General features: G+C 37.6%; 1 protein-coding gene and 1 pseudogene across 1 annotated transcript in view; both read left to right on the top strand.

Annotated features, from left to right (window-relative positions):
- Positions 1–17063, top strand: part of LRRC69 (leucine rich repeat containing 69) — a 108238-nt gene that overhangs the window by 86157 nt on the left and 5018 nt on the right. The window contains exon 7 of the mRNA XM_011937059.1: positions 768–947. Coding sequence (XP_011792449.1) covers positions 768–947 — 180 coding nt within the window. The remainder of the gene's footprint in view (positions 1–767; positions 948–17063) is intronic.
- On the top strand, positions 7590–12311 carry LOC105508321 (annotated as a pseudogene).

The raw sequence follows: 17063 nt of genomic DNA, 5'->3' as shown, positions 1-17063 counted from the left end.
TAATATATTTTTATTAAGATGATGATAGCCCTAGTGAAAGGCAACTTCCATTTTCTTACTTCTTCCCTTTATTATTTAGTATTTTATTACTATTATTGCAAGTCAATTTTCTGAACATATCTAGGTAGATAGGTTTAACTAAGATTAAATTCAGATATTTGGTTCATATAAATCATTGCTTTTTTGATGGCACTATTCAGGTTCTCAATGCAGCAAGGAATTTAGGCCAGTGCTTCTCAAATTTCAGTATGCATATAGATTACCTGAGGAACTAGTTAAATTGCAGATTTTGATTCAGTAGGTCTGGAGTGTGTCTGACATTCCGCATATCTAATAAGCTCCCATGTGATGCATTCTGTGAACCACAGTTTAAGTAGTTAGGATTTAGACCTTAGCGAATATGACAAAATTCATTTTTGAATCCAGTCTGAATGTTTGTACAGTCTTTGCTTATTGTAATGAGAGGTGCCAGATTTAAACCTAAACTATGTCTAACTTTATAAAATGTGTAATGCAAATGTATTATGACTTGTAAGAGATGTAAAAATATGACAAGGTAAGAAACTTATTATTCTTACATTGGTGAAAACCAAACTAATTTGCAATGCCAGTCATTTACAACACAATTCATTAGATACACTGCAGAATCTTAATTTAACAGAATCTAGATAATAAACCATACATTTTATCTAGTGAAGTGGAAATCAATGTAATGTAAAATAGTTTTGAAAACAATCTGAGGAACTGTATTTTTTTTTTCAATTTAGGAAATAACATCAAGATTTGTAATGAATCAGCTAGCAGAAAATAACCCTTTCCTAATGGATGGCATCGAACGGTACCCACAAGTCAGGAGCATGATCTCTCAGGGAAAAACATGTGCAATGTGTGGGCAGCACTTTATAACTGTATGGCTGGACTGTGTTCGATTTGTTTCTCCACCAAAGGTAAATGATGCTTTTTGTGTGAATATGACCATAATACCTATTCCTATCCTTTTTCTTATCTAAATCAGTCAATACTAACTAGATTTGTACCTATGATTGGCTTATAGGATAGTATGCTGTAAATTTTGGATCAACAAATTTGGATAAGTATCTGTAATAATCATCATTACCCATTCTATTTACATTCATAGACTCCTAAATTTATCAGAATACATGCATTCTAGCAACATTTCCTGAAAGTTGAAAGTTTTTAATCAGTAAATCCCTTTTGTTCATCAATATTAATAATAAAACCAGAACTATATTCTTCTCAGAAGAAGAATTGGTCAGTAGTCTGTTGTGGAATTCTTGGTGTAGAAAAGGTGAATGTGCTGGCTAGTTTATATCATGATGGTGTTCTAGAACACTGAATATGCATGAATGTGCACCGGCAACATTATGTCACTCAGGAGTTGTGAATCCCAGGACAGTTCACATAGCCCATAAGGCATGTTCTAGACCAGAGCTCAGCAAACTCCTTTTTCTCTAAGTGGCCAGATAGTAAGTATTTTAGGCTTTGTAGACAGTGTGATCTGTGTGACTACTACTTGACTCTCCTTTGTAGCATGAATGTAGCTCTAGATAATATGTAAATGAGTGTAGCTATATTCTAATAAAACTTTACTTGTGAATTTAAATTTCATATAATATTAACATATCATGAAATATTATTTTATTTTGATTTCTTTTTCAACCATTCAAAAATGTGAAAACCTTTCTTAGCTTACAAGTCTTATGAAAACAGGAGGTGGGCCAAATTTGGCCCAGGGACCATAGTTTTCCCATACCTGATCTAGACTATCCAACATTTGCTTTTAATACCAGAATTCCTTTCTGCTCTTGGTGAGTCCTTGGCCTTCCTTGGGCTAGCATAGTATAATATTGGAGGATAATTTTAAATAAATTAATAAAAAACAGCTGCAGTTTCTACCATTCTGAAAATTATCATCTAGTGAAGGAGACAAACAAGTAAGTAAACACAAATGTAACATGAATTGTGACTAACATGACATAAAAGAATGGTATATTAGTTTGCTAGGGCTGGCATAACAAAGTACAACCAACTAGTTGACTTAAAATAAGAGAAATTTAGGCCGGCTGTGGTGGCTCATGCCTGTAATCCCAGCACTTAGGGAGGCTGAGGGGTGTGGATCACCTGAGGTCAGGAATTTGAGACCAGCCTGGCCAGTATGGTAAAATACCATCTCTACTAAACATACAAAAATTAGCTTGGTGTGGTGGTGGGCACCTGAATCCCAGCTTCTCAGGAGACTGAGACAGGAGAATCACTTGAACCTGGGAGGCAGAGGTTGTAATGAACCGATGTTGTGCCACTGCCCTCCAACCTGGGCAACAGAGCGAGACTCTGTCTAAAAAAAAAAAAAGAGAAATTTATTAAATTTATTGTCTCACAGTTGTAGAGGCTAGAAGTTTAAAATCAGGTATCATTTAATTTGATCATCTTGGCAAAGGCCCTATTTCCAAACAAGGTGACTTTCAGAGGCACTGGATGTTAGGACTTCAACACGTGAATTTTGGCAGAAACACAATTCAGCCTATAACCAATGGGTTTTACAAGGAAGAGTATCAGGGAAGCCCTTCTTTAAATCTGGGATAAGGGAAGTCCTCATGGAGGAAAGGATATTTTAAATGACACCTAAAGGAAAAGAAGATCAGGTAGAATTGTGGAAGAGTGTTTCCAGGAAACTGTTCCAGTGGGAACAGTGTGTATTAATGGGAAATCACTTTTTGATTTGAGGAACTGAAAAATGATTCAGTGTGATTAGAAAGTATTAATTGACTAGGAGTTGAGATAGGCGGGAATTAGATCACAAAATATCATGTAGTTTACATGAGGAATTTGTCTTCTATTCAATGTATGATGAGACACATTTGAGGAATTTTAAGTAAAAGAGTGGTATGTCCTAATTTACATTTTGAAAAGATAACATTTGCATAGAGAATGAATTAGAGGGCAAGGAAGTAAGATTAGGCAGTGGGCTATTTGTACTAGACATAGCTGAGAGATAATGATCGTAGTGGCAGTGGAGGGAAATTGATGGATTGGAGATGTATCTTGGAGAAAGAAGTGATAAGACTTAGATTTCCAGGCTTTTTTCGCCTACAGAACTGTGTGAAGCAGATTTTTAAAAATTAATTAATTAATTTAGTTATTTTTTAACTAAAATAGGAAAGACTAAGGGAGAAGTAGGTTCGTTGGGGAGAGATAGAAGTTCTGTTTTTGCACATGGTTAAGTATGAGACTCCTGCGAAATTTGGGAGCCTGAGCAACCCAGAAGCCATAGACTCCTATCTAGTCTGTTGGGCATACTGGGAAGTCTTAGACTCATTGTTAGCTGTGAGTGTGTGTGCATGCGGGTGGGAAGATTTTGGTAGGGAACTAGATATATGACCTCTAATATCATCTCTATCTCTAAAGAGTTTGATTCTGAGTCCTGTTGTTCGAGTGATTTAGGGTATCATTATACTCCAGTAGTCTTTGTGCCAATAAAGGATCTGGGTTGTGAATATGCTTATACCTATCTTTTTTTTTTGTATCTTTTTTTTTTGTTTTTCTGAGACAGAATCTGGCTCTGTCACCCAGCCTAGAGTGGTGGTGATCTTGATTCACTGCAACCTCCATCTCCCGTGTTCAAGCCATACTCCTGCCTCGGCCTCTCGAGTAGCTGGGATTACAGGTGGCCACCATCACACCTGTTTTTTTGTTTTTTTTTTTTAGTAGAGATGGGCTTTTACCATGTTGACCAAGCTTGTCTTGAACTCCTGATCTCAGGTGATCTGCCTGCCTTGGCTTCCCAAAGTGCTGGGATTACAAGTGTAAGCCACTGTGCCCGGCCTCAGTGTATCTTATCACCAGCCACTCACGAAATTTACCAAAGAATCTTTTAAAAAATACAGATTATCCTACCCTAGACCTACTAAATCAGAGTTTGTAGCCGTAGGATCCTGAGCATCCACATTTTTATGAAGATTTCTAGTTGATTTTCATGTGCAGTCAGGGCTGGGAATCTTTGCTTTCCCTGTTTAGGGCTGTCCCAGTACCACAGGGCAATGGCTATGTCTTACACACCTTAGTAAGCAAGGCCTACTTGGTTTCTTACACATAATAAAAAGTTGAATATAGAAAAAGTTGAATGAATATTCACTGGTTGAATATATGAATTAATGAATTGTTAGTGACAAAGGTGTAGTATAGCTAATAGTGAAAAAAGAAAAGGAGGTGTTGGTGAAGGGGTAAATCCACTGTGGAGTACTGGAAGATGACAAACATCTTAATATGGCCTCTATGCTGGGGAGAATTGTTACTATGGCTGCTTTCAGGCACACTCTAGAGTTTGCTCTGTTAGTCTGCTTCTTAGACTCTATGCTGAAAGTCTTTCATTTTACTCAGCTGTAAGCGGAACAAAGGCTCCTGCATACAAGTATGCCATGTCCCCAAGCATCTCCAGAGCCTGGATTAGGCCTTTCACCTTTGACAGCCCATAGCTTCCCCAGGGCCAATCTATGAGCGAGTGTAAATGCTGATAATGTATTCTTACTAGCATTGTTAGTTGTTTCGTAAGTTTACATTTCTAACTCCTGGATGAGATCATCACTACTTATGTTCAGAGATACATTATCTTTCTCAAAACTGTAATTGTGAAACTTCCTTTCATGAACTTCACTATATGTGTTGTTCATGATGAGGTTCAACAAGGACAACTTTTTTCCCACCAACTTTTTGGTTGAGAGATTGGAAAACAACACATAACTTGAATGAATAATACAATGAACATTTGTATACACTTTACCTAGAGTTGCCGATTTTAAATATTTTTTTCCAATGGCCTTGTCTCTTACTATTTTTTGCCTTTAAGGATGCATCTTGTCCAAAACAAATTTAATATTGAAACAAGCCAAGAATATAGCCTACCTAGAAAGATTGTATTATTACTTTCTAGGGCAAAAAAATAAAAGAACAGATTCTAATTATCAAAAATATGAATGAATAAATGAATGAATGGATAAATAAATCTATCTTTCATACCAAGTAGAGAGCTTTTATCAAGAGTTACAATGAATAATACAATATTTATGGGCCAGAAAATATGTAGGTTATTTTAGCTATACTAACCCATGCTTAGGACATGGAGGCTCACATTACTGGCCTGTTTACTTTCCAAGAAGCAAAGTAGAGATTTTACAACAGCCACTTTACGTAGTTCATTTATAATCCTGTAGAATGAAATCCGGAAACAGTCATCGGAGTTCACATCACCTGATGTCAGGTATTTACACATCACCTGATGCCAGGTATTCACATCACCTGATGTCAGGTATTTAATCTGAACTAGCTCTGCGGATCCTGATAGACAGCCTGATAGACAGTATCCACAGAGCTAGTCCAGAGTAAAAGATCTAAGTCAGCTATGGTTGTGTTGTGGAGCTACTACGATTTTTCTCACAATGTCCTTTACCAGAGTTTTTGACACTGCCAAGTACTGTAAAATGTTGCAAGTGAATTGGGAGACTAAAAGGAAGGCTAGAAGTTTTTTCCTCTTGATCCAGTATGTACAAATTATGTTTGTACTAGACATATTCATGTGTGCTTAAGACAAAGAAATAAAAGCGGAAGAATCTAATCAGAGAAATAATTCTCAACTCAGTTACATGTATATTGGGCTCTAGTGTAGTGGTTGCCTATAAAAGTTCTCTATGAATAAGGAACAGTGATTTAAGTTGTTCCGTTTTTCAGTATCTCAATGCTCTTGCTATGGAAATGTCTTTGTCAAAGTTGAGTTGGTGTTTACATTAGAAAGTTTTGAAGTCTTCATGGCATTTAGCAAAATTTGTAGTAATCGATTTACTTGGTGTTGGTGTCTGTCTCTACCATTGAATACTAAGCTCAAGGAATTCAAGAACCATTTTGATTTTGTTCATCATTATAGAGAGAGAGCTTGGGACAATACCTGATAAATATTTTATTTCTACAGGATGATAAATCAGATCTGGATTTGAATACCAGCTCCTCCTTTAATTAGTTTGTCAACATATTACACCTCTATGTATCATAAGAGAAATCTGGCAAAGGTGCTGCCAAGGAGGGCTAATATTAAGATTTTTAAAAGCCCAGAATCTAGAACTAACCAGGTAGCCAAAGAGAACATTAAAATAGTGGTTGAGCAGGAATTTGAAACTTAAAACCATCTGGACCTTAAATGCAAAGAGAAAAGAGAGCTCATCGGTGGGAAAATGAGGATGGAAATGTATGTTGGTCCTCAAGATGGGAGTAAATATGTAATCTTGATCACATATGTAGCTATCTGTGAATCGTTCACATTATCATCTGGAATGGATTGTTATATTCAAGAGATATTTAATGAGTACAGCATGTCAGATTACTTGGAAACAGTTTTCAAAACATCCTGCTTTCCACTGGCAATGTTCTGAACACCTTGGACAAGTTGCCATGTTTAATTGTGCTCTGACGGATTCCTCTCAAAACCATCTGAAGTGCTGCTACTCTTATTTCATGTCTCTCTTTCAGAAACTACGACCTAATACAAGCAACAGCAGCCAGAATTTATTTGGTACTGAGTGTGCCTCTGGTGCTCTGCTAAATATGTCACCTGGAATACCTCAATTAATGTCCAAAATAACCCCATGACACCTATAAGAAATCCCAGGCAATGAGAAATCAAGTAATTTTGCCAATTTCAGAAAGCTGCCAAGTAGAGGATATGGGCAGGGAACTCATATGTGTTATTCCTCATCCTTAACCAGAAGGTCTAGGCTATGTTTCCTATGCTTTTCCAACCTAGTTATTCCCCATTTACTTCAGCTGAACTTAAGACATTTATGTTAAAGATCCTTCTTCTGTCATCATTTATTTCTCCCCTGAAACTTTTAAATTTTTTTCTAACTATGTGTTAGGCTATTTGCCAGGGCTGGGAATGCAGAACCCTGACCCTTGAGAAACTCACATGTTCCCAGGAGAAGTGGGATAATAAGGACTGGAATCTGACAAGTTAGGTTTGATGTCCAGCCCTACCACTTGCCACCTGTGTCCTCTTACTTGCCTCTTCAAGGCTAAGCTTCCTCATCTGTCAAATGGCAATAGTAATAATACCCATCCTACAGAAATGTGGTTAGGGATCATGAGGTAATGCATAAACAGTGCTTAGTACAGTGGGTGTAGTGGGTGCTCAACGGAGGTAGCATATAGTAGGTGCTTAATAAGTACAATTTTTTATGTGTGTGTGTGTGCGCGCATGTGCGTGTGTTTTGTAAACCAAGGCTTTCAAACAAGAAAGAGAGAATGATTGCATTCTTGTGATAAGTAGATGTGAAGCTGCACAGGATGCTGTGAGAAGAAGGCATCTCTAGTAAATGGGATTGTCCCTGGTTTAACCTTGGTGCCTACCACAGTGATTGTGTTTGGAGAATCCATAATAAATGTTAAGTTATTTTAAGAGGTATTTCTTAGAAATGTGCTTTGAAGGCTAGGGAGGCATTTAGAATAGATAAAGAACTAGTGGATAGGCATTTCAGGCTAGGCCATTGCTTGTGCAGAGGTAATATTGTGCAAATATAAATTGCACAATGAGTACAGGGAAGTCACGGAAGGTGAGGTATGAGAGATGAAGTTGGAGAGAACAGCAGTGTGGGGTTACAGTGACTCTTGTGTGTGAAGTTTGAGCTTAATTTCAAAAGCTAGTGTATAAGTTTCTGGGGCTGCACAACAAAGTATCACAGACTGGGTGGCTTACACAACAGGAATTGATTTATTAACAATTCTGGAGGCTAGAAGTCTGAGAGCAAGGTGCCAGAAGGGGTTGGCTTCTCCTGCAGCCTCTCTTTTTGGCTTCTACATGGCTGGTTCCTTCCTGTGTCTTCACATAGTCTTCCTTTGATACGTGTCTGTGTCCAAATTTTCTCTTCTCATAAGGAAGTCAGTCATATTGGATTAGAGCTCACTTTACTTGACTTCATTTTAACCTAAGTACCACTTTAAAGACCCTATCTCCAAATACAGTGACATTCGGAGACACTGGGGTTTAAGACATATGGATTTTTGGGTAACACAGTTTAGCCCATAACAGCTACTTAGACTTGTTGAAGTAGTGGGTTAGCAAGATGACATTTTTGCTTGATAAAGAGAGGCTAGACCTGGTGATGTGGATTTAAAGATTGTTTATATAAGTGTGACACTCGAAGCCCTGGGAATGAGGATTACCCAAGGAGATCTACCCAGTAGGGTGAGAAGACCAGAAGGACAGAACCTTGGAGGACAATATTATTAAAAGGTGGCAAAAGCAGGAGTCAGCAAATGAGAATGAAAAGAAACAATCAGGGACAGAAGAGCAAAACAGGGAGAGTGGCACGAATTCTTCAGCCATAAAACACAGATGCGCAATAAACAGGGCTTTCTTGCTTTTTCTTCTGCTGAACTTAGCTTTTATTTGGGCCCCCATTCTACTGGAAAATTTACCTAGTTAATTCAAGGCTTATGTGGTAATTTTAGGATTTCCTAACTCATTTCAGGTTTTATCTTGATCACTTAGAATTTCCTTCCCCTCCTTTCTCCCTATATTATCTAATTCTTGGAGTTTTTAAGTAGTGTCATGGTATTAGTAGGTAGGAGCCTTATGTTTTGCCAATGTCCTGTTTCATGTAGGCATCCTCTGGGTGTATGATCTTCCTATCTAGATCGAAGCTCCATGGTGGTTTCTACTTCCCATTGGTCATGCTTCTTCTTCCATGTACCCTGTGTCTTCTTGTTCTGATATTGAAGTCCCTTTGGTTTGCTGGTTCTCTTTCAACCACTTCTACACTATTCTCTAGGTGTGAGAAAATTTTGGCTGCCCTCTTACTCTGTTATGGGCTGAAGAATGAGCTGACTAAAGATGCCAAGTTGACAGATCCAGGGCTGAGGAGAAGAAACAGCACTGAAAAATTAAAAGCGGAAGGTGGTGTCCTTTGTGTCATTAAGTGGCAGGGCTGGAAGCAGGTTGCATTTATACGAAGCCTGATGGGGCCAGGCATGGTGGCTCATGCCTGTAATCCCAGCACGTTGGGAGGCTGAGGCAGGTGGATCACCTGAGGTCAGGAATTCAAGACCAGCCTGGCCAACATGGTGAAACCTCATCTCTACTAAAAACACAAAAAATTTAGCCAGGCATGGTGGTGGGCACCTGTAATCCCATCTACTTGGGAGACTGAGGAGGCAGGAGAATCACTTGAACCCAGGAGGCAGAGGTTGTAATGAGCTGAGATCATGCCATTGGACTTGCACTGCAGCCTGGGCAACAAGAGTGAAACTATGTCTAAAAAAAAAAAAAAAAGCCTGGTAAGAATACAGAAGTGAAACCAGCAAGTCTTGACTAATCTCCAAGAAATGTAGCTGTAATAGGTAGGAGTGCTATAGAATATTCTTTGGAGGGTGAGGAAGGCTTGAAGAAAGATTTTGAAAATGGGAAGATATGTGCATGATTGTAGGCTGTGGAAAGAGCTAGTAAGGAGGATGTAATATTAGTCTGTCTTGTACACCAATTCAGGAAAAGTTTAATGCTGTGATTATGTACTGCTACTTTAAAAAATTAATATAATTTTCAATAGAATGTTACTGCATGATGAGCCTTATCTATTCCATCATCTTAAGGGAATGAGTAAACAAGAAGAGGAGATATGAAAGGTTTTAAACAACTAGAAGATGGGTAATGGTAGTGGTTTTCCACTTACAAAATGCTTTTTCCATATTTTTTTCTTTGAACATCTTTATTGAGTTCGTACTATATGCAAGGTACCGTGCTAAGCTTTCTGGATCCAAAGATGAATAAGATGCAGTTCATGGTATTGAGGAAATCACAGACTATTAAAATGTAACGTTAGAAGCCTTATCATAAAGCATTATATACCCATGCTATGGAGTCACATACAGAACAAAAACTACTTTGGTGGAGGCTTAAAGGTAACTTTCCTCAGGGGATGACATTTAAGTAATAGAGTTTCTGGTCCTCATATTAACTTTGTGACTTGGTTTTCATTGTCTTTATTCACAGTTGAGGTAACTAAGACTAAGCAAAGTTAAGTAGTTTGTTCACAAATTTCAAATCTATCAAATAATAAAATTAGGACTTTAGCTTACCCAACACCTCCTGATACCACCTTCTATCTCTTTTTCCTGCACGAGAACATGCACATTTTCATTTTGAATCATAAGAGAAAGTGCAAATAAATTTATTGATTGATGATGATACCATTACTCCCAATAGCTACCTTTGTATATTTGAAACACTGTCATGTGAAAGAGAGATGAGGCTTTTCTTCTGCTGACTTGCAGAGTAGAAAATAGAACCACTGGCCATTCAGGTCAGATAGATAGAACTTTCTTACAGGATTTTAAACACAGACATGCACACACACAGACACACACAGACATACACACACACACACACACACACACACACACAGGTTAACATCAATCATCACTGAGGAAACAACAAACTTGGAAGCAAGAATAGGAAAATAAGGAGAATTGATATCTGTATCATTTCTCTTTAAAAATTAAAGGGGATTCTTTTTTTTTATTATTATACTTTAAGTTCTAGGGTACATGTGCATAACGTGCAGGTTTGTTACATGTGTATACTTGTGCCGTGTTGGTGTGCTGCACCCATCAACTCGTCAGCACCCATCAATTCGTCATTTATATCAGGTATAACTCCCAATGCAATCCCTCCCCCCTCCCCCCTCACCATGATAGGCCCCGATGTGTGATGTTCCCCTTCCCGAGTCCAAGTGATGTCATTGTTCAGTTCCCACCTATGAGTGAGAACATGCAGTGTTTGGTTTTCTGTTCCTGTGATAGTTTGCTAAGAATGATGGTTTCCAGCTGCATCCATGTCTCTACAAAGGATGCAAACTCATCCTTTTTTATGGCTGCATAATATTCCATGGTGTATATGTGCCACATTTTCTTAATCCAGTCTGTCACAGATGGACATTTGGACAATAGCAAAGACATTCCAAGTCTTTGCTATTGTGAATAGTGCCGCAATAAACATACGTGTGCATGTGTCTTTATAGCAGCATGATTTATAATCCTTTGGGTATATACCCAGTAGTGGGATGGCTGGGTCATATGGTACATCTAGATCTAGATCCTTGAGGAATCGCCATACTGTTTTCCATAATGGTTGAACTAGTTTACAGTCCCACCAACAGTGTAAAAGTGTTCCTATTTCTCCACATCCTCTCCAGCACCTGTTGTTTCCTGACTTTTTAAGAGAATACATTTTTATAAATTAAATATGTCTGAGGGCGTTATAAAAACAACATAATGGCATAAGAATATAGCATGAATTAAAAACATAATGGTTAAAAGAAAAACCCATTAGCTAGGATCTACACCCTTTGAATGTCCTAGCTCATGGCAGAAAATGTTCAAATATTGAAAAAAGACAATTTCCAATTGAAAAAGCACTTTGAGTGCCAAGCACAACAAACAAGAACAAATCCATACATAGACACATTTTGGTAAAACTATATACCACCAAAGTTGAACTATTAAGAGCTAAGATGAAATGTTAAGAGAAGATACATCACTTACAAAGAAGCAGCAATGAACTGACATCAGATTTCTCACTGACACTAATAGATGCCAGAAAAAACAATGGCATACTATTTTCAAAGCACTAAGGGAAAATAACTCAAAACATAGACTTACACATGTAGATATATTGATAGGCAGAAGGCATGGGAGTGTCAGAAAATCATAACAAGAAAAAACTTTTAAAGGAAAATAGTTTTACTTTGTAAAAGCCATTGATTCTAGACAGTGCAGAGCCGCGGAGGCCGCGGCCCAGAGTCAGAGTCGGAGTCGTGGTGACCAGCTGCAAGCATCCGCGTTGCGTCCTCCTGGGGAAGAGGAAAGACTCGGTTGGAGCCGGCAGTTTCCAACTCCCTGCAGGTCATTTGGAGTTCGGTGAGACCTGGGAAGAATGTGCCCAAAGGGAAATCTGGGAAGAAGCAGCTCTTCACCTGAAAAATGTTCGCTTTGCCTCAGTTGTGAATTCTTTCATTGAGAAGGAGAATTACCATTACATTACTTATTAATGAAAGGAGAAGTGGATGTGACTCATGATTCAGAACCAAAGAATGTAGAACCTGAAAAAAACTGAAAGTTGGGAGTGGGTTCCTTGGGAAGAATTTCCTCCTCTGGACCAGCTTTTCTGGGGACTGTGTTCTTTAAAAGAACAAGACTATGATCCATTTAAAGAAGATCTGAACCATCTGGTGGTATACAAAGGAAATCATCTCTAGGTGGCCAAGAAGATTTCTTGATTTTCTTTAAAAACACAAGAATAAGGTCTGGTTAGGGAATGAAATATGTCTACATTTCAGAACAACTCCATTTTATCTAAAAAAGATCTTATGATTGCCAATTTATTTGCAATCTCTTAATGTACCCACCACCCTTTCAGCCAGTACTTGAGAAAATTTTTCTGAAATATGTCATTGAATTGTATTCCAGACACAGAATATATGATAAATACTGATATTATGGGTGATCTGCTTTCCATATTTACCTAAGGTATTTACTGTGCAGTTTGTCATTAGTAGCTTGCATGGAGTAGGATGCAGTCGAATTTGCCTTAGTGTTTCTGTTCAAATAGAGACCTGAATTCAAATATTGTAGTTTAGGTTCAAACACAGTATGCCTGTTGCAAAATTTACCAAATTTATTGATTACCTCTTTTGTTAAAGAAATGTTGGGGAGAGGGTAATAAATATATTGTGACAATCTTTGCAACTTACAGGGAATAGGACAGGTCATTAGGGTATATTTCCCAGGTTTCCAATTGAGAACCTAAACCAAGAGAAGTGAGATGAACCATCTGATATCTGTATCCTCTTATTAACAGGCTGTGTGATGTTGAGTTTCTCAATTACTCTCTCTGAGGTCCAGGGTCCTTATATGTAAAATGAAGAGATTCGTCTAGAGCATTGGTTCTCAAAGTGTGGTCAGGGGCCCTCAAGAGCCTTTCAAGGGTATTCTAGGTCAAAGCTGTTTTTATAACACTTAGACATCATTTCATCATTTATAGTTTTTCTTTTTTTTTTATTTGAGAAGGAGTCTTGCTCTGTTGCAGTGGCACGATCTCAGTTCATTGCAGCCTCCACCTCCTGGGTTCAAGCAATTCTCCTACCTCAGCTTCCTGAGTAGCTGGGATTACAGGCACCCACTACCACACCTGGCTAATTTTTGTATTTGTAGTGGAGACGGGGTTTCACCATGTTGGCCAGGCTGGTCTGGAACTCTGGAGCTCAAGTGATCTGCCCACCTCAGCCTCCCAAAATGCTTACAGGTGTGAGCCACCACGCCTGGCCATCATTTATCTTTTTCACTCATTTTTTTCATGAGTGTGCAGAGGAGTTTTTGAGAGGCTGTCTGGTGTGATATTGTAATAGACTGAATGCAAAAGCGGATATGAGAATCTAGCTTTCGTCTGTCATCAGACATTGAAGAGATTTGGAGAAATGTAAAGCAGCAATACTCTTCTCACTAATGATTTTTGTTGTTGGTGGTTAGAAAAATGGTTATTTTTGGCCGGGCGCGGTGGTTCAAGCCTGTAATCCCAGCACTTTGGGAGGCCGAGACGGGCGGATCACGAGGTCAGGAGATCAAGACCATACTGGCTAACACAGTGAAACCCCGTCTCTACTAAAAAAAAAAAACAAAAAAAACTAGCCGGGCGACGTGGCGGGCGCCTGTAGTCCCAGCTACTCGGGAGGCTGAGGCAGGAGAATGGCTAAACCCGGGAGGCGGAGCTTGCAGTGAGCTGAGATCCGGCCACTGCACTCCAGCCTGGGCGACAGAGCGAGACTCCGTCTCAAAAAAAAGAAAAAAAAAAAAAGAAAAATGGTTATTTTTTAGTGGGTTTTAATATGTGAAAAAAACAAAAATAGCTATTTGTCAAAACTGTTATTTATGTATTTATACATAATGGGTTTTTGTTACGTGTAAATGATTAAAAAAAAAACCATTGATTCTAGCCTTATAAAAATCATTAAACTAATAATATTTAGTAAGTATATGATAGTAAAAAAGTATATGACAATGGAATTAGAATAAATGTGTACAGCTTGTTAATCATGCAAAATAAATTTAAGGATGCTTAACATATTTAAAAATTGATAAAGAAAATTGAGCTTTAAATATATATTACTAGATGTTAGCAGTTAAAAAAAAATTTAAATGCCATTTTTAAGTTCCTTGTTTCCAGAGTTGAAACAGAGTGAAAACATGCACAGAATACTTGGGGATGATAATCAGATTAACCACACTGGTAAACAATTGCTTTTATATATCTCTAGATTTTTATGTTAAGTAGACAGCAATTATACAAAAAAATAGTTTGCCTGGAAGCCTTTCTTTCTGTTAAAAATTTTTTAATTTGTTAATTATCTCTTCAGAAACTAAAATTAGAGACTGCTGACCTTTATAGCAAATGCTTTATCAGGAAGGGAGAACATATTTGATAATGCCAACGTCTGGTTGCCCCTGTTGTGCTTTACCCAATGTTCTGCTTCTTACGGGGTTTACACTCAAAGGAAGGAGACACTGGATGATAAATGGGTCTTTATTCTCAACATAAAACACAGAACAACCAAATATCAAATTGTAATTGCTTCTATTCAGGTGAATGTAAAATTATGTCATGCTTGCTTTATGAAATAATGAGATGAGGATTGGAAAATAGTCAAACAATTTTATTCAGTCTCAAATACCAATCTTGATCATAATTCATCCAGATACCTTTGTCTTTTTCTAAATGCTATAGTTCTGCCATCAAAATTGAGTTAGTCCTTAGCAATTACAAAATGATCAATAATTTCAATGTAGTTGATATTTCAATATTAGCTACTAATGATATAAATCTTTGAAATAGCAACAAAAAATTATCCTTTTTAGTTAGTACTAACTTTGTCCATATTTGAACAATGACTTAGACGTAACCTAAATAGTCTCATAAAATTCTTTCCAGACACTTGAGTGATTCTGTACCCAAGACATGCATTTAATAGTTTTCATTTCTTATAGTCTCATTAGTTGAACTTAACATTTCCCCAGATTCCTTTAAAGTTGAATAATTTAGGGAGGGAATGGTTTGGAACATGAACTCTCAACCCTGTGTTAAATGATGTAATGTAATTAAAACTACCCTCAAAAGAGATTAGACTGAGTAGGTCTCCCTATACATGAGCAAAAAACGTTCATCTACTTTATGAAAATAAATGAAAATTTGTAACTTTAATTCCTTTTTTATGACAAGCTGCCAGTAATGAAACATAGAATTACATTTAATAATTTTACTTATTACTTACAAAGTAAAATCTTACTTTGCAGTAAAAGGTTATTACTGTTAAGATACCACTGACATTCATTTATGAAACTGATCATTTCAACCAGTCAACTGTGAAAATGAATGTAGGTTTTAAAACATTTATGCCATGGTTGGTCAAGTTAACATACATTAGGTACTAAGAGGATCAGAAAGCATGACATTTCTAATTCTAAACAGCCATGAAAGTCATAAGTATTTATTGTTTAGAAAAATTAAAATGGATATATATTTCTTATTGTTTTATTCCAAAAATAGCAAAATAATGAGAGCAAAAATGAGCTCATACACTGTGTCTTGATTACTTTTACTCCTATGAGAACTCCTCGAATACTCTCACCCTTTCAGAGAACTCTCTCTTTTGTTCTTAAACTGCTGGATAGAGTTACAGTAGTATTCTGTATCTATAATTTTCTTTCTTCTAAATAATCTTAAATTGTATTCAGCTTTAGTTTAGTTTTCTGAAGCTGTATATCATCAAAATGTTGAACATCCCTTGTGAAATTCAGAGGATACTGATTATGCAGAGGGTGCTGTGGAAGAGCAGGACCACTGTGTGGGGGAGGGAATGCTGCTTAGCTGGCTGGCTGGCTGGAACATGATGGGATTTTCTTTGTGGTTTCTGTTCTTATCACAGTCCAAATGGCCCTGAGGGTGGAATGACCATATCATGTATCATCTAAGCCGAGATGCTTTTGAGAGTAAAAGTGGATTTTATTAATAGCTGGAAAAACAACAGGAAACCAGGACTGTCCTTGGCAAACCCCAATGTATGGCTACCCTTGCTAAATGGAGTAGTTAACTTCAGAGCAGTGCTCGTGTCACTTATCACCGTGGCATGGCAGTGACAAATTATATTTAGTCATTCCATAAATTTTTGAGGGCCTGCTTTAAACAGGGAACTGAATGCTAAGTACAATGCAAATAAGTAGGGGACCTAGTCTGTCCCAAATGGTTTAAAATCTGAATTTAAATGCTAAAGATGTAAAAGATATTAGCAATAAAATCTAGATGTTAAATGAGTGTTAGAGACCAATTACTTTAGGATTCAAAGCGGAAGATGAGATCACTGTAGGTTGTCTGGTCTGGGAAGTGCCCAGAAAGACGCTGGGACTTGTATATAGCCTTAAAATAGGTGGAATTCAGATAAATGGAGAAGACAGCAAAGAGGACATTTTAGGAGAAAAGAATGATAGGGAGGAGAATAAATCATGTTCATAGGGCAGTGAATCAGTTTGGTTGGTTTGTGGATAGGAGTGGCCGGAGGAGACATTATTAAAAAATTGAGGTCACATGCCATGAACCTATCAAAGGATTAGACTAAGTAAGGGGTTTGAACTTGATCTTGATTGGAAATGAAACCCTACTGAACATGTGGGGGAAAGCTGGTGATAAAGGTGTGTTTTAGAAAGAGTCACTTGGCAATAGTGTGCTGGCTTAATTGAAGTTTGAAGAGAAAAGAAGCTAAAGATAAGAGGCCAGTTAGAGTGGTTGCCTACTGTGGGTGTAAGGTGTGGTGGTGGAAATGCAAGGAAGGAAAGTATCATAAGGAAGGAAGGACAATATAAATTGTTGATTGATTGAGCATGGGAAACCTCTGAGGGGTGTGAAGGAGAAAGAGGAGTCCAGAAGGGAGCTGGTTTAGAAGGCAAGACCCCAAGTTTTATCT

Source organism: Colobus angolensis, unplaced genomic scaffold (genome assembly GCF_000951035.1).
Source record: "Colobus angolensis palliatus isolate OR3802 unplaced genomic scaffold, Cang.pa_1.0 Scaffold16, whole genome shotgun sequence".
In the NCBI taxonomy this organism is placed as follows: Eukaryota; Metazoa; Chordata; class Mammalia; order Primates; family Cercopithecidae; genus Colobus; species Colobus angolensis.
Note: the sequence above shows the minus strand (reverse complement) of the source record. Positions and strands in the feature narration are given on the sequence as shown.